The sequence below is a fragment of the Vespa velutina genome, chromosome 2 (genome assembly GCF_912470025.1).
Source record: "Vespa velutina chromosome 2, iVesVel2.1, whole genome shotgun sequence".
Taxonomy (NCBI): domain Eukaryota; kingdom Metazoa; phylum Arthropoda; class Insecta; order Hymenoptera; family Vespidae; genus Vespa; species Vespa velutina.
Genome location: NC_062189.1, coordinates 7,171,515 through 7,188,978, shown reverse-complemented (window position 1 = coordinate 7,188,978; position 17,464 = coordinate 7,171,515). Strand labels below are relative to the sequence as shown.

Here is a 17,464-nt window from a genome sequence, read left to right as displayed (position 1 = left end):
TGCTAGAACTCGCATGATTCTATATACTAACATTGACTACTTTGCTATCTTCCAAATACATTAATTACTTGATTCACACTATTCTTCATACGTTAACAGGATGAGAATACTGATCAAAAAATTCTGTCTTGATAGATTTATACTATGGGATATTTTGTGTTTCATTTGTTTCTCATCTTGATATATTCTAATGGAAAATATTTTAAGAGACTAATCATAAAGTATACTCGGTCTTTAAAATAAGTAATGTTCATAGCCCTCTGATTAGATATCCTACAATGAACAATATATTATTCATTGATATTTAATTTATTCTAGATACGAAATTTTAATACATACACATAAGCATTGAGCACAATCTTTGTATAAAAACACTGTAAATAATATCTGTGTATCAATGCACTATCAAGTACATTAAAATTAGAATCTTATATGTCTGATACAAAAATCATGATAAACATAATCATAGACATATACTCTATACGACTGAAAAGAAATATTAGAAACTAAGAGAAGACGTTAAGGAAATAATTTTTAATAACATCTTTAAGATCATTGTAGATTATTCGCATGCGCTACTTTCAAGCATACTTTAAATAATGTCATTTGACACACATACAATTCTTTAAGCCCAAATTATATGAATACAAAATAGAAACTATTTACATAAACTTCTTAACAGACGTAGTTTGCATGCAATAGTCTGTGCCATTTAAATAACGCCCACTTATATTCCAAAAAAAATAATACACCCGGTATAATTCAACGATCGAACGTGGGCCGAAGAGCACGCAACGATATTATCTATAGATCGTAACGCGATGAACGATTGTGTTTGTGCATGCTCCTTTTGAAATATGCCGAATGTACGTGTCAAAGAAATTTTGAATTTACTTGATGGTATCGTAATATACAAATTTTATCATCTGCGCGCGTATTTAACCAAAAATATCGGACTTACCTATGCTCTCGGCCAGCTTATTTCCACGAAGATGCAAACAAACATAGATAAAACACTGGCACTGTCTCACATAAAACGAATTTTTATAAAAACTACACGAAAAAATGTCATAAACACCTTACGAAACGTCAGACTCACTTCGGGCGGGCGGCCATTTTGCTCCACACGAATCGAATGAAGAGTATCTTTTCCTCCACAGAAAAAACGAAGCTGGAGTTGACTTCAGGGCAATACAAGTTGATTCTCAGGTGTGGCAACTTCTTTAACTAAATTACGATTAATTCGTTTCTATGCCCAAAGAGTGCGCTAATCTCATCCAATCATAATTCTTTTTTAACTCTACTTTCTAGTTTCTATTTTTTCCTAGAACTTTTAGAACGCGGGAATAAATTATTATTGTGAATCAATTTGAATTTAAATAATGAATAATAATTATATTTCATTCGAAAATTTTTTAATATACAGACCTGAAGTATTTTCTTTTTTATAAAAATGTTATATATGCATTAAAGAATAAGTCGAATTCATAATATTTTCAAATATTATAATTTTATTAAATAGAAGCTGTACAAATCCATGTATGTTTGTGTATTTGAAAACATAATATCCGTTTAAGTATGTAAATTATTAATTTATATTGTAAAATTAGTAAAGGTAAAATATTTGTTATTTTAGAATTACATAATACCATTTCTTCATCACATTGATTTATTATATCTTTTAAATACATCGAGAGATTTAAAATGAAATTATTATAGGCCAGGCGATCGTCTAAAATGAGCGGACGTTGTAAATGGAGTTTCTTCGGCAAATCCAGCTATTTCCTGAGGTATTATAGCATATTCTTCGATGCTGGTACATGGTCTGCACATACATTCTAACGGGGCTTTGGTAACAACCTATAAAATTCAAAAAATGAAAATGTTTTTAAAACATAAGAGAAATTATTCTCGATATATTTTCAATGTTAATTGAATTTTCAAATTCGAAAACAACAATTATGGATTGAATTTTGTAAAAAAAAAGATATTATTGAAAAATTATTTTTTTAAAGTTCATCACGAGGCGCGTATTTAATTATCGTTTGAAATTCCCGCGATCGTCATCTTCTATACCTTCAGTACTGGCCGTTTCTACACGAAAACAATATGGCGGTACAAAACTCGTGGTGTCAAACGGTTTGCTGTTAACATCAATGTGAAAACGACACATCGATTCGAATTTAAAAAGTTTATGGCGTTTCGCGAGAAGTTTTTAAATTCAATAAAGAGTTTAAAAAAATAAACTCAACTTTCGGAATTTTCTTTCTCCTGGTTTTGCTTTCGGACAGAAAAGGGATACACTAGCCTCCCTTTCGCCGCTTTCTTGACAACACATGCAGCTTCTTTCCATTTGCCAAATTTTCGATCCGGACACCTGTAGCGAAAGGTAAGTTAAATCTTTACTATATAATAATCATATTAATTAATGCGATTAAGATAATACGATTAAATGTAATATACATTCAATTAGTGAATATTTTTACGAAATAGCATCCAAAACAATGACTTGCTTAGAGATATAAATTTTACTGTGAATCATATTATGCTTTCTTTATAATACAAACTTTATTCGAAATTATTTATTTACTTTATCTAATTAAACGATAATCAAGGCATTTATTTGAGTTTAGAATGTTTTCCATGTTTTAATTTATTCTAATATTTCTTTAAGCGTTTTATTATAAATAAGTTTTAGTTTTATTATAAATAATAATGGAATAATATTACATGGTTTTCATGATTAGTACATATATGTATATATATATATATATATGTGTGTGTGTGTGTGTGTGTGTATGTGTATTATAAAATTAAATGTTAAACTTAACAATTCCGTATTATATTAATTCTTAACTAATTAACTAATTAAACTTAACTAATTGTAATAATTTTTATATTCTGCTAAATATTCTGTAATTTTAATATGGTTATAATCTAATTATTTTGAACTTTTTTTTAACAGTATAATAAGATATAACTCTTTTTAAAAGTTCAGATTCTTTTTTGAAACATAACATAGTTAAAATATTTTTTATTTTACCTGTAGATAGCTGCTACAGCGTCCTCTGCAAGCATAACTAGGTATTGGTTTTGGAATACAGCCTGGATATTGAAGAAAGTGTATCACAGGAGTTGCTTGACATTCGTCAATTCCTACGATTGCTTTGGTATTCTCAAATAGAATACACATCAGCATACTTGTTATAACTACGCAGTAAGTAATAAAATCCTATATTATTACATTTAACTTTTAAGTTATTAAAATCAATTATTTTTAATACTTTTTATATTCGATACTTGAAAATAATATTTTTTTTATTTACCAACGTGGCACCACAATATCCTTTTATTATGATACATTCTGCTGGCTCTCTGGCACTTTACTGTGCTTGTTGAGCCTTTGCTGTAAGCTTTTATACTCTATGGGTGGCTATTTTTCCTCCCTTCTCTTAACTACATTTCTAAATGATATTAAGGGTGTGTATATCAAGTTCACACTATTATATATTCCCCTCTTTATAAATGTTTAGTATTTATAATCTTTTAAAATATTATATAATAAAAGATTATTACTGTAAGGTATCACATAGTTAAAACTAATAAAATAATCCATTTTATTAAAGAGTAATAAATGGTGTAAATTTTCAGTATGTGTTGCTATAATGGTTACATACAGAATATCAATGGTTAAATACAGAAAATCAATATTATTTTTAAATATTTCAATTGGTATATTTATCTAAGTATTTGTTTGTAAAAATATCATCAAATTCATTTTTAAATTTTCTTTAATTTTATAGTATTCTTCTTTTATATATAATATATATTCAATTTTATATATATGTATGTATGTATGTATGTATGTATGTATGTATGTATGTATGTATGTATGTATGTATGTATGTGTATGTGATGTATGTATGTATGTACGTATATGATGGATGGATGTATGTATGTATGTAGGCATGTATGTATATAAGTATGATGTATGTATGCATGTATGTATGTTTGTATGTATAATATATGTATGTATGTATGTATGTATGTTTGTATGTATAATATATGTATGTATGTATGTATGTATGATGTAAATATGTATGTATGTATGTATGTATGATGTAAATATGTATGTATGTATGTATGATGTAAATATGTATGTATGTATGTATATAAAATGAGAAACTATATGTGTATATATAAAATGAGTATTATTAAAATTCATTTATTAACATTATTTTTATAAATATATATAATCAAAAATATTAATATATCACAATATAAAAATACATAATGTTCTATTGTTTTTAAACAGTTATTATAACATGCTTCTTAAATAATATAATAGCTATAAATTTTTATTCACTTAATAAGTTTATTATCTATTTAATTCATTTAGATGATATTTATATAAATAATATTTGATATGCTAAAAATCATTCTCTTAATCATTGTCTTGAAAAAGTTACATTATTGTTAGAAGGTCAGATGGAACTAAGCATTAAAAAGAAAAATATAGAATCCATAGATCCAATATTCTGATTTTTGATATCATTAATATATCATATTTTTAATATTATCATATATGAATATATAACTTAATTTGGCTCTTAGAAGTTTATGTAGGGATTATAACAAGTGTAGTAAAAACTTTGAAAACTTTAACTCTATATTGTTACTAATTCATAATTATTTAACTTAGATTAAAATATTTTTGGTTTCGTATCCTAATATCAATAGTATTTTATTAATATTCCTAATATTCATAATGAAGTTCATTTATTTTTTATTATAAAAAAATAATATTTGATATTTTGGAAAGGTAAAGCATATACAGAAAACATATTTTTATGAATATAATTTATTGTAAGCAGTGGTACAAGTATCTCCACATTTTTAATTCAAGTTATTTTTATCACAACTTTGCCTCAATTTAAGTTTATTTCATTGTCAAATTTCATCTGGAAAAATTTCCACATTTTATACACTTGCATTCTGCTGGCTCTCGCAATTTTATTTCCATGACTCCGTCTTCATTGTTCATTAACTTTATTCCATCTGCATCATAGCATTGATTTAAAATAACAAGTCTCTCCTTCAAATAACTTTCACGGCAACAATAACATTCCTGAAAGACAAAGTAGATATATGTATTTTATTTAGTAATCCATCTTTATTATAAATTATAATTAGTATATATACCTTAGCAAAACCAGTGGCAGTAATAACACTTGGTTGTACTTGTGAGGTACAAAATCCTTCACACTTAGTAACTGATATATCACCACTGCATGTTCTTTTTATATGTCCAACCTCATCATATTCATCTATGAAAGAAAATAGCTCAATTATATTTTTTTTTATTTTGTTTATTTATATGTATATATATATATTTTTTTTTTTTTTTCATTGTCTTAGTTGTATATTATGATACTATACCTTTAGTAATATGAATTTCTGATTGTAATGTTTCACAATTTTCATCTTCTAATATCTGTGCAATAACACAAAAATTATAGTAGGATGTAATGATCAATAAAAATATGGTGAATTTTGTCATTATGAGAATAATATTTAAATATTTTCTTTTCTCAGGATTAGTTTACTTTTAGTAAAGATCTGATCAAAGTACAGAGGAGAAATGAAACCAGAGAAAAGGAAACACTTGCTTTTATAAGAAAGTATCCCCCAATATGTAACAGCTTGGGGTGTTGAACCCCTGCTAAGAGTTAATAGTCAGTGAAACCACTTCTAGCTTTTACACTATAATGTGCTTGATTTCCTAGCATGATATACTTTTTTCAGAGTATTTTGCATTATGTATTTAATAGCTTTTTTATGTTTTTCTACGTGGTAGGGGTAACTGTATCAAAAAAACTTGCCTGCCTTTGGTAAAACATTTTCTCTCATATGTAACTCGTATCTAAATGTGGTAACATTAAAAACCAGTGTAATATATAAAAGTAGTATATTGAATTATTGAATTGATTATTTATTTTTAGTATACTTTCTAATGAACATTTCTTGTACATCCTGGACAATTATCCCTTAAATCATTTTCATCTTCAAATAATACACCACACCAAATACAATAAAAGTACTTTTCACGTAAATATTTTGTTAGAATATCTAATTTCTCATTAACAGTAATATCTTCTTCTTCTTCTTCTTCTTCTTTCTCTTCTTCTTCTTCTTCATTTTCATCTTCTTTTTTCTCCAAATCATTTACCCAAAACCAAGATTCTAAAGGTTCTTCTTTGTTTGCTTTAGCATCTAGTTGTTGACAAACTTTTTGGCTTTTATATAAATCTACTTTTAACATTTGTTCTAATTTTGTTTCTGCCAATCTCTCTCGGAAATCTTGCATATGTGAATTATCTAATCGTGTATCTACTATTTTTGATTTGGTTTCTTTTTTTGCCGATGTTTTGCCTAATCCATGTCGATCAGCTTTCAATTCTATTCCAATTGGCTCAATCATACCTGATTCTGTTTTTCCTATACCTTGTCCTGGTTTATATCCCATTTTCATAAGCAAAGCAAAACCTATAAGCAAAGAAGAGATAAATAGGATTAACTTTATAAGTTATTTGTAGAACTCACCTTTATTACTACTTGCTATGGCATTAGACATGCCCTCTTCTCGTTTTTCACGCTCTATTAAATGTATTGATTTATTTTTTTCTTTCATTTTTGCTTCATGCTCAGCTTTTCTTTTTTCTAATTCGAATTGTCTTTTATCTGTATGTCTATAAACTAGACTTGGCGTAGCACATTTTTCAGACAATTGTAAAAACTTATCGGACATATAATCTTCATCATCTGACATTTTAGTTTGTTCAATTATTTTTATACTTAATATCAGAAGAAATTTTTTATATAAACTTTCACTTTTGACAAAAATTTTTTATTAACGTCAGTATCACTTATCAATTATCGTTTAAGATAAATTTTATATATGAATTAAAGAAGTAGACCATTTATTTATGGATAAAAAGTTCATATTTATGCGCATATCTTTTTAATGTTTAGGTAGTCCTTAGTACAATGACTTTAATTGGAAAATACTTTAATAAAACACTATGTTTTGAGGTTAAGACGCAGCTGTGCTTATAACGCGTACTAAACGTACAACAAACATAGTCTCTCTCGTAGAGGCGTCATTAATGTAGTAGAAAAAACTGCATCAATCATAAAAACTTTTAAAATAGACAGAGGATCGAATTATTTCGTGTTTATTATATTTTGAAAAATATAATAATAGGATTTTGAAAAATTTTTAATCAAAAAAATATTAGAAGAAGAAGAAAAATATTAAGGTATAAGCCAACGGATCTTTTTCAATATACTATCATGAATAATAAAGCTTTGAAGCTTAGAAAATAATCAATACGAAGGTATTTATTTTAATGTTTACAGAGAGTTTGATATTTTTCAAAAGATCTTATAATTTATATTGATATTCAAGGAAGAAACGCCCGCGCATATTTGAAATTATTCAGATCAGCATGGAGATAGATAGCGTGATGTAATGGGACTCCGCTCATTTGCACGAAATGAAGAGGACACAAAAGTGAAAGGATTGACGATATCATGATTTGTCGTCTTTTATATTCATATAGATGAGAAGAAAAAGTTTATTCATAATATGATCAGGTTTATTATTAACCTTTTATTTAGTCATTATTTAGTCGTTATTTATTCGATTGGTCTTTTGGCTATAATCGATTCGAATGAACTCGTCCAGTAATACGCTATAATACGTAGTACTTACGTGCCTCAATTATGTCATCATCAGCAATTACTCATTTTCATAGAATTCCCAATGAACTAAGATAAAATTTGATTGATATATTTGAACGATATAAGATTAATAAACGTGACATTTATTTTTTCATCATTTACGTCTCAAAGATATTTGTTTCGATAGAGATAATATTCTTTTTGAATAAAAATTCATTTGAGAGAGAGAATCATGATAAGAAGGCACGTTTATCTCTTTGGTTAATTTCCTGTTTCCGATATTTTCCACCGATAAAGCCAGACAGGTTCTTACCAGGCTGTTCGTTCTTTCGTTTGCTAGTTCTATAAAACATAACCTATAGTGGTTACAATTTACGAGCTTCAGGTATATTCGCTGCCGTAAGCGATACACGTACAGGTACATGGATACGTACAATTTCTATGTGTGCGTATATATACATATATAGTAGAGGATGTTGGATGACGATTGGCGGCTTGTAACATGGCCGACCGATGCGCAAGTCGAGTTGCGCAGCTGACAAATTTTGTCAAACTTCTGTATTACTGTATGACTGTTATATAGAGTGTTACAAATCATTTCGTGATTGAATCACTTTGTTCTCGACTTTTGAACAATGTATCATCTAAAAGTATCGCGTTTACCTTATTTGTTGTTTGAGCCTTGTGAGAATATATAAGAGTATAGAGCGTAAAAGCGAAAGGTGGAAGAGTGAGTGCAAGATAGAGAGAAGGAAGGAGGCGTTAAAAGGAGGACTCGTTTAGAGGGAGGAAAGTGCTAACGTGTAGAGAGGGAAGAGAAGGAGAGAGAAAGAGAAGCAGAGTGGCCGATCTGCTTATTTCGAGAAACATACCTTTACCTGTTAATCGTTGTCATAGATTTTGAGAAGAGACCAAATCAGTGAATTCTTTTATTAAGCAGTAAAAGAAAATTGAAGTGGGAAGGATACGAATCAGATTTTCATTTCTATCTTATCGTATCGAGACGAGACTATGCACGGAAAAAGAAATTCGTAAAGGTAACAAGGAACGATCGAAGAGAGACGACAACGGAAAATCATAATAACGAAGATAAAGATTTCTTTCCATCGTAGAAACATGCTAATTCGTCTGTCACGAGGAGGCGTGACGAGTCGTAGGTCGCAAGAGTTTCGAGCACGATTCTTCTCGTGACCGAATTCTGAGGTTCGGGTGTGTACGAAGTGCACGGTGCGTGCCTAAGTACGAAATCAAGAAGAAACGATTTATCGAGATTATCCTCGATGAGATATACAATACCGCGTGCGAGTTTCTATCTTCCTCTTCCGCATTTTTTCTCGACACTCTATCGCTAAAGAATATTATTACGTCCTCAAGGCTATTTTGGAATAGAGTTCACACTGTCTGGTTCGTCCAAGATATTCGGCTATGGTTGTAGCCAGTGGTGGATGGGTACAAAATGCCAATTATCCTGCTGCTCAGAATAATAACAATCTGAGCTTGAGCAACATGCAGGACAATAAGATGGCACCGAAAGTTGTCCTGATTTGCAGGGACAACTCTCATCCGTTTCAAGAACGTACGTTGACTTTGGAAGAACCTGTGAAAATAGGTCGTTCAGTGGCCAGAGTAAGGGCTGCTCCAAATAATGCGATCTTTGACTGTAGAGTGTTGTCAAGGAATCACGCATTGCTTTGGTATACCGGTGGAAAATTTTATTTACAAGATACTCGTAGTAGCAATGGAACATTCATTAACAATCAAAGGTTAAGTACTTCAGGCTTAGAATCTGCAGCCGAAGAAGTATGTTCAGGAGACATAGTTCAATTTGGAGTGGATGTAGTAGAGAATACAAAGAAAGTAACGCATGGTTGTATAGTGGCAACAATAAAGCTTTATCTGCCGGATGGTAAAGAAGCTAAAGCTAGTCTTAGCACATCTGTTACACCGGTAGGTAGTAATGTTTCCTTAGAGGATTTATATAAATTGTATCAAGTTATACAAGAAGCTTCTAGGAGGGAAAAGGCGCTTAATTCTAAACTAGGACATCTTCAACAACTGGTAGAAAATATTCGAAAAGTTACTAATCAGTCATGGAAAGCATTAATAACGGAAGATCGTTTGTTATCATGGGTTGAAACTGTGGAAAATCAACTGGTTGTTTATTCTAAAAATTACACAGAAGATAAGATTAGAAATGAACTTGTAAAACTTCAAGAGGAAAAAGCACAATATCAAAATACAGCAAAGGAAGCATTGCAGAAAATTTTGCAAGAAAAGCTGGAAATTGCTAAAAGACTAGTGCATGTAGAAACTCAATTAAGCGAAACTGAGGAAGAAAATCAGAGTTTGCACAGTGTTTCAAAATATACTCAAAATGAATTGCAAGAACTTAGTGTCAAATATACAGAAGTACAAAAGAAACTCCAAGAAACGACGAACAAACTTTTGGAAACTGAAGAAAAATTAAAAGTAGTGAAGCAAAATGCAGAACAAGAGATACAAGTTATATTAAAAACATTGGAACGTCAAGAGGCAAAAGAACAAAACTTGTTGGCAAGATTACAAAAGTCTAGATTAAGTTCGGTTAATATTCTTAAGCAGATCACTGCCTTGAGAAATTATATGCAAACTCTGCAAGATATGGATCCAAAATTAGTTACAAGTGAAAATTTTGATTCAAAAGATGGAGAGAATCCTATTGATGCTATTAATGCAATTTTGAATAAATTAAATTCTATTAGTGCTGGCAATATAGAAATGGATTCTGAAAGTAATTTTAAAGAAGAACAAGATAATCAATTTAATTTACAAGATATAGATTCTAATCAATTGAAAGTAGTAAATTCTGAATCATTTAGTTCAAAAGAGAAATTAGATGACTTGGCAGTGGGAAATGATAATTTAACAGAATATATTTTGCCTCCTCCATCTAGGAGAACATTAGTAAATGGAAATGCTAATTTAGACAATTTGGATATTAATTCAGATGCTGATATAGATTCGGATGCAACGGATGAAACATGCAGTGTTGCTAGTGATGATGTTAGCATAAAATCGACTATAGAAAACAAGAAAGAAGAACATGCCTTTGGAGAAATTAAAGAGATATTTGTACCACATAAAGCGGAAGTTAGATTTGCGTCCAATGAAAATGGCGAGCAATTAGAAGTTTATTATGAGCCAACAGAACAAACAGAAAAGGAGAACGAATTATTAGAAAAAGCAAGTGATACCGTAGATTCTGAAAAGTCTTTCAGAGAAGTAGAGAATATAACAACAGAAAAATATGAACAAATTGAAGAGAAGAATGTCAACGAAAAAGTTGACTTAAATAAAGACTGTGACGACGAAGATCATCTAGAAGGAGATTATATTAAGACATTAAAGCCTATGACTAAGAATGAAAGTATGCAACAGAGTTTGCATTCAAAAGAATATATATTGCACACTCTAATTGGATCTTTAGATTCTTTAAAAGGTGAAGACAGCCTGGAAGCACAACAAGTGGTCAAGCAGGAATTAGAAGAATTAAGAGACTCGTTGATTCATGAACCAACTGAGATCATTATGGATAGGTTGAAGGAATTGTATTATCGTGCGAAAAATGAGGCTCAAAGGATGCAGGAAGTTAATGAAGAATTAGTAATAGTGAAAGAAAAGTACAATGCCTTTTTAGATGAAAGAGGAGAACTATTAAAAAAATATACCACATTAAAGCAACAGTGTGGTGATTTGCTAAATGCAACCTACACTGTGCCAATACATTATGTTGTTCCCATTGTAATAGCGTTAGTCTGCATGTTGCTAGAAAAAATCTTCTAATGTTTTTTGCTTTTGTAAATAATTTTCTCTATGAGAAGTAATATATCTCCTTTTTAATTTTTTATCTACAGTAATAATAATAATATTAATAATAATAATAATAATAATAATATTATTATTATAATAATTAATAATAGTAATAAAAAAAAAAAAAAATAACAATATTAGCTATAATATGTGGTGCAATCACAAACTCAAGTTTTATTCTGTATAACTGTAGAAGTGGATTTAGGTCTGGAAAATTTATAATCTCTATTTGAGAAATTTAACGTTTTTTTATATGATTAAGATTAAACAAATTTGTAAATAGTATGATATACAAATGAACGTATCCATAAAGAACCAAATTCAGGAATTTTTCAGTTTTTACTTTTTTTTTGTTTTTTTTTTTGTTTTTTTTTTGTTTTTTTTTGTTTTTTTTTTTTTTTTTTTTTTTTTTTTTTTTTTTTTTTTTTTTTTTTTAAATTCTTTTGGAGGAATGAAAAATCAAAGGCAGTATTATATATTCTATGGACATATGCATTGTGTATCGATTTAAAATGAAACTACGGCTAGATGGAACATATTTAGAGAAGAAACTAGACAATACCACTGAAAATGTTCAATATGCTGCCAATCTGAATAATCATATCTTTTCAAAGTTGTGGTGGCATTTAGTATCGGATTACAATGCCACACGCTTCGTGTTAACACGTCGTCGCGATTATTTATAATGCAACGTCTTCGTTGGATCGATCAATGAATGGCAAGTGGCTATGACACAAAATTAACTGAGCAAAGTGTGTTCATCAATATATTATCTCATTATTTTCCGTTTATTGTATGTCTTTTCTTTTTTTTGCCTGAGTATGAAAGTAACAAATAAACAAACAAACAAAAAAGAAAAAAGGGACAAGAATATAGACAAAAAAGAGTCTTATTTTACAATCGACTATCACGTTGAGATCACGCATGCGAACAAATTTTTATAAAATGTGTTGTACGGTGGCTGTAAATCTTTCTTCTTCTTCTTCTTCTTCTTTTTCTTCTTCTTCTTCTTCTTCTTCTTCTTCTTCTTCTTCTTCTTCTTCTTCTTCTTCTTCTTCTTTTTCTTCTACAAGATTTCTTATCGCAAAATTTATCTTACCCAAATTACCGTTTCGTCACCGATATCTATTACATGTATACTCATTCATATACACACACACACACACACACAGATATACAATCTTTTTGAAATTAATAGTTTAAAGTTCACTTTTTTTTTTATTTTTTTTTTATTTTTTATTATTTTTTTTTTTTATCTTTCATATTATCATTTATAGTTGGAGTGTCGTTTCATAATACATATGGCACGTGTTCAGTTGTTTGTAAAAAGATGTGTTGCGTAGTTTTTCACCGCAAGCGTGCTTCATGCACAGGCATGTTATTGATTGAGTTGTTTAAAATAAAATTGATTTTGTAATGGTACCGCAAGTTCTATTTATCGATAGTGTATAATTACGATTATCTATTTATCTATGCGTTCTTAATCAATGTGTTTTTGTCTACGCGGATTGTGCAAAAGCTTTAAATGCTCACTATTTTCGAATTTAATTATTATTTAAATAATACATTTTTCGTATATTTTTTTATTTTATTTTTTTTTTTATTTTTATTTTTTTGTTTTTTTTTTTTTTATAAATATGCACGCTCGATCTATATCTTCATTTGCATTGATATCATCATATTAGAAAGCATATCTAATCGACCGACCTAATAATTATTAAGCAGATTATTCTCATATACTTGTAGACTTTTTTAAAGCTAATCGGTACAAGGATTTTTCGATCCTACAGCGATAAAAAGAAAATGATCTAGGCATCTATTCAAAAAGAAAAAGAAAGAAAAACGAAAAAAAAAAGAAAAAAAAGAAAAGGAAAAAAAATTGATAAAAAGAAAAAGAAAATATAGAAAGACAGATTTCCGAATTGTACACTTTTCCATTGAATTCTTTTTATATGAATATAATCGAATTTAATCGTACCTTGATTCATTAGTTTTAATTAGAGTGCCATTGCTCGATCAACATTTTCCGCGTTAAAAGAATTATTAAAAGAGACGTAATTGTAAGAGAGAAAGAAAAGAAAAAAAGAAAGAAGATATTGGATTATAAATATATTCTCGATTTTTGTCTTTCGAGAGAAAGAAAATCAAATAGTCTCTCACGATTGTCACTTTCGTCACTTGAATTTAAAAAGAAAGACAAGAGAATCGTGGAAATTTATATAGCAAATCCTACTTGTACATAATATTGTTGATATAACCTTAATACTAATGTATAAGTCATAAAAAATAAAAATTAACTTAATTGAGAATGTATTTTTTTCTCATTTTGTAAGACCTAAGGCATGTGAAACTACTATAGTAGAGTAAACGATAGATCAATTATAGTTGTATTGTCTCTAGACATTTTATAAATTGAAAAAAAAAACCCCATTTTATATCAATTTAATTGTTCAGTTGTGAATCATTATTCTTACGAATCTTTTGTTATTTTGTCATTATAAATTTTTATCGAAACTTTTTGTACGTTTTTACGAAAGAAATTTCTGTTCGAACAATAAATCAAAAACATGAAAAAGAAATAAAAAAAAAAAAGAAGAAAATTAATAAAAAAAAATAAAATAAAATAAAATAAAAAAAATAAAAAAAAATAAAAAGAAATAGTAAAAATTAATAAAAAAAAAGTGGAACAAGCCGGCAGAAAAAGAAAAAGAAAAGAGTGTATTTAAAAAAGATACATTGAAGCGCAATCGATTCGAGTGCTATTTTTAAGAATTATATATGATACAGGTCGCGTATCTGTATTTTACAGTCTCTTGATAATTCAGCCTATATTCAGCTTTATATCAATTGGCCATATGCTACTGAAATAAACGTAGACCTCTCATGAATGGATCTCTTTCGTTAGCATCGTCGCTTCTGCGACGTTTTGATGCGAGAGATTATGTAATTTAGATAGGAAAATACGCGTTGATACGTACCTCGCGGTTTGAAGGATCGTTGAATATAAAGACGACATTGTATATGTTATGTATCTTTTTACACGCTATTGTCGACCGTAATACGTAATAATAATAGATACAAATTTCTAATTTATCTTTTTCTCTAACTTTTTATTATTCTTTTGTTTTTGTTTTGTCTCTAGATACAGGAGATCGTCTCCAAGGAACTGAGGAGTATAATTAATAAAACGAACCATACGAGTATTATCGTAATTATAATCTTGTAATGCTGATGTCAGAGCAATGAAGAAGTTGAATAAGAAGGTGGAAAACTCGTCGAACGACCAAAATAAAAATATGTCGGATGGACAGGTCACGAATGGCGATACCTCACCCACTCGCATCTGCAGAGATTTTCTACGAAATGTTTGCCACAGAGGGAAACGTTGCAAATATCTTCACGAACGTTCGGACGATGATCCGGTCGAGGGTTACACATTTTGTCATGACTTTCAAAATGGCATGTGCAATTGGCCGGGTTGTAAATTTTTACATTGTACGGAGAACGAAGAGAAACGTTTTCGTGCGACGGGAGAGTTACCGGCTCATGTTTTAAATAGGTTGAAAAATAATAGTGAAAAGTCCGAGTATCCTCTTTGCAAAGATTTTATTAAAGGTACTTGCCAAAGGACACAGTGTAAATACAGACACGTGAAGAAGGAAGAACCACAACATAGTTTGACCCAAACGTCGCATAACAGTGCGTCAAGACCTCCTCATAATTTCAATAGTCCTAGCAATAATGAAAGTCGTAGATATGAGGAGGACAGAAAGTAAGTAATAAAATCATGTCGTCATGTTTCTTAGATCATCATTTTATTTTTAGATAATCCATGATTTTCAAAATAAAACTATTTCAATTTGTCAAGCGCCTATTAATCAATGAATTATATTTGTATATAGTTTCCATTGGCCGATGGAGGAACAACACAATTTAGTTGCAAGCAATGGCTATAATACGTCTCAGCATCCAACAGATTACATAGGACCACCGGAGCCAAAGCGACGAATAGTTTCCGGTGAGACGGTCGTCCACTTCGAAACTTCGCAAATCGTTGGTCAACATACCGCACAGCCGGTTACACCAGGCTATTATTATCCAGTAATACCTCGTAATGAAGCTAGGGCTATTGTTTTAGAGGATGAAAATGCATTATTACGAAAGAAGATAGAGGAACTAAAGAAACAGGTTATTATCTTCATCGGACTCGTAATATACTCTCCGAGTGAATCATCAGATATTTATTATTATTATTATTATTATTGTTGTTGTTGTTGTTGTTGTTGTTGTTGTTATTATTATTATTGTTCTTATTCTTATTGCTATCATTCTTATTGTTATTATACATATTGAAATTATTCTTATTGTTATTATTCTTATTGTTATTATAGGTCAGCGATTTGACCGCAACCAATGAGTTTTTGCTGGATCAAAATGCTCAATTGAGAATGTCAGGAAAACGAACTGCAAATGTGACTGCTGTGACAGTCCCAGCGGTTACAATTACAAACACCGTTCCACCGTCTCAAGCTCCTACTCCACAACAAATGGTCAATGCTGCTGTAGCAGCTGGTACATTACGTACGGTTACAGCGAGTGTAGCCACTGTTCCAGTAAGCATAGCTACGGTCGCACCCGTATCTATTGCTGCGGTGTCCATGGCTCCTGTCTCGATTCCACCACCTATCGTGACCATGGCACAGCAGACTATCACGATGAGTGGTTCAGGTCCACAAGCGACAAATCAACAACCACCTAATACGCAACAACCTGCCAGTTTACCTCTTTCAATATCAGGTGCAACCGCACCTTTGGTTTCCTATCCTATCATGACTCAAGAACTTAGGCCTGTTTTGCAGTAATGCATCGACCAGAGAAAGCTTTTCGGTTTACTAGGTGAGTCAAGGAATAAATAGTTGCTTTCTGTATTTGTGACTTTGGGGCTTGAACTTTGACCGAATATCTTTACAATAATACCTTGTAAAGAAATGGTGAAAATGCAGAAAGTAACAAACGTATGTGTGTACCTAGCCGAAATGCGTCTGTGTACATCTAAAGGATGACTTTAATGAATACCAAAAATATTGACGGAACTGCTGTTCTCATTATATTGGAAAATTTATATAATTTATTATGCAGGGTAAACGTAAAAACGCGACTTTTATAGCAGTACAGTTTCCATGCACTCCTTTAAGATGTTCATACATCTTCACACGATTTGTATATATTGCTTCCTTCTGTGGTTCTAATTTTTCTCGAATATCGCATTTTTACTTATCTCTTTAAAAATTTACTCTGCAAAGTAATGAAAAATGAGGATCGTATGAATGTAATCAGTATAATGTGTGATTGAAATATAAATTGTTTCCGATTTATTAATGCATACGTAATTGAATATGTAGAGGTTGATAAAGAAACAACAAATCACTGACTTTGTTTTATATGATAAACATCACAAAAAAAATATCAATATATGCGTATAGTCATTTGCAAAATAGCTAAGCGAATCTGTGAGAAAAATTGTAAAGTAAGAAATATGTAAGAAGGAACTCATTTAGATTATTAAATTAATGTAAGTACAAAATAGAATGAAATATATTAGGTCACAGTGAAGACTCGTCACTGAATTAAGGTAGTAGCGAACCCTGTAACTGTTTTCTGTATGCAAGGCTGTAAATATTTTGTTGCTTCATTGTTTTCCAAGAAAATGTTTATACTCCCATTTTCAATAAATAAGTCGACTATTCTTATAAAATAGCAATATTTTAATAAATTAAATACACATCAAGGCCCATTGTGCATATTTATGTAAACTTTTGACAAAATCGTCATATTTAAATAAGGGGAGAAAAAAAAAAGGAAAAGAAGGTAA

At 29.9% G+C, this 17,464-nt stretch overlaps 6 protein-coding genes across 16 annotated transcripts in view; 2 read left to right on the top strand and 4 right to left on the bottom strand.

Annotated features, from left to right (window-relative positions):
- Window positions 1-1,144, bottom strand: part of LOC124957778 (tyrosine-protein kinase CSK-like) — a 10,008-nt gene extending 8,864 nt beyond the window's left edge. For 3 of the 6 annotated variants that reach the window (XM_047515087.1, XM_047515085.1, XM_047515086.1), the window contains exon 1: window positions 962-1,144. The gene's annotated coding sequence lies outside the window, so the exon portion shown is untranslated. The remainder of the gene's footprint in view (window positions 1-961) is intronic. The other 3 variants (XM_047515082.1, XM_047515084.1, XM_047515083.1) reach the window with 1 other exon arrangement.
- A 386-nt stretch (window positions 1,145-1,530) lies between these two features.
- LOC124957735 (bursicon) lies at window positions 1,531-3,376 on the bottom strand. 2 transcript variants are annotated; one of them, XM_047514965.1, is made up of 3 exons: window positions 3,044-3,225; window positions 2,252-2,377; window positions 1,531-1,860 (listed from the first exon to the last, which is right to left on the bottom strand). In XM_047514965.1, the coding sequence occupies exons 1-3, from the start codon at window positions 3,197-3,199 to the stop codon at window positions 1,714-1,716; spliced, it is 429 nt and encodes a 142-aa protein (XP_047370921.1). In that variant the 5' UTR covers window positions 3,200-3,225; the 3' UTR covers window positions 1,531-1,713. The 2 variants fall into 2 exon arrangements, with proteins under 2 accessions (XP_047370921.1, XP_047370922.1); XM_047514966.1 differs by lacking the exon at window positions 1,531-1,860 and adding an exon at window positions 3,327-3,376 and having other exon boundaries at window positions 1,881-2,377; window positions 3,044-3,210.
- On the top strand, window positions 1,875-13,901 carry LOC124957731 (sarcolemmal membrane-associated protein). Of its 3 annotated transcripts, none has more exons than XM_047514960.1 (4): window positions 1,875-2,389; window positions 3,050-3,217; window positions 5,596-7,319; window positions 7,420-13,901. In XM_047514960.1, the coding sequence occupies exon 4, from the start codon at window positions 9,169-9,171 to the stop codon at window positions 11,563-11,565; it is 2,397 nt and encodes a 798-aa protein (XP_047370916.1). In that variant the 5' UTR covers window positions 1,875-2,389; window positions 3,050-3,217; window positions 5,596-7,319; window positions 7,420-9,168; the 3' UTR covers window positions 11,566-13,901. The 3 variants fall into 3 exon arrangements, with proteins under 3 accessions (XP_047370916.1, XP_047370915.1, XP_047370913.1); XM_047514959.1 differs by having other exon boundaries at window positions 5,596-7,397; window positions 7,469-13,901; XM_047514957.1 differs by having other exon boundaries at window positions 5,596-13,901.
- On the bottom strand, window positions 4,643-6,149 carry LOC124957737 (partner of bursicon). 2 transcript variants are annotated; one of them, XM_047514968.1, is made up of 5 exons: window positions 6,008-6,149; window positions 5,883-5,923; window positions 5,440-5,494; window positions 5,203-5,327; window positions 4,645-5,128 (listed from the first exon to the last, which is right to left on the bottom strand). In XM_047514968.1, exons 2-5 carry the CDS (start codon window positions 5,898-5,900, stop codon window positions 4,958-4,960), a joined length of 369 nt encoding a protein of 122 aa, XP_047370924.1. In that variant the 5' UTR covers window positions 5,901-5,923; window positions 6,008-6,149; the 3' UTR covers window positions 4,645-4,957. The 2 variants fall into 2 exon arrangements, with proteins under 2 accessions (XP_047370923.1, XP_047370924.1); XM_047514967.1 differs by lacking the exons at window positions 5,883-5,923; window positions 6,008-6,149 and having other exon boundaries at window positions 4,643-5,128; window positions 5,440-5,827.
- On the bottom strand, window positions 5,972-7,760 carry LOC124957733 (G patch domain-containing protein 11). The gene is made up of 2 exons (XM_047514963.1): window positions 6,604-7,760; window positions 5,972-6,546 (listed from the first exon to the last, which is right to left on the bottom strand). Exons 1-2 carry the CDS (start codon window positions 6,827-6,829, stop codon window positions 6,011-6,013), a joined length of 762 nt encoding a protein of 253 aa, XP_047370919.1. The 5' UTR covers window positions 6,830-7,760; the 3' UTR covers window positions 5,972-6,010.
- LOC124957732 (zinc finger CCCH domain-containing protein 10-like) lies at window positions 12,121-17,381 on the top strand. Of its 2 annotated transcripts, XM_047514962.1 has the most exons (4): window positions 12,121-12,310; window positions 14,735-15,364; window positions 15,495-15,780; window positions 15,984-17,381. In XM_047514962.1, exons 2-4 carry the CDS (start codon window positions 14,835-14,837, stop codon window positions 16,452-16,454), a joined length of 1,287 nt encoding a protein of 428 aa, XP_047370918.1. In that variant the 5' UTR covers window positions 12,121-12,310; window positions 14,735-14,834; the 3' UTR covers window positions 16,455-17,381. The 2 variants fall into 2 exon arrangements, with proteins under 2 accessions (XP_047370918.1, XP_047370917.1); XM_047514961.1 differs by lacking the exon at window positions 12,121-12,310 and having other exon boundaries at window positions 14,196-15,364.
- Window positions 17,382-17,464: the final 83 nt, after the last annotated feature.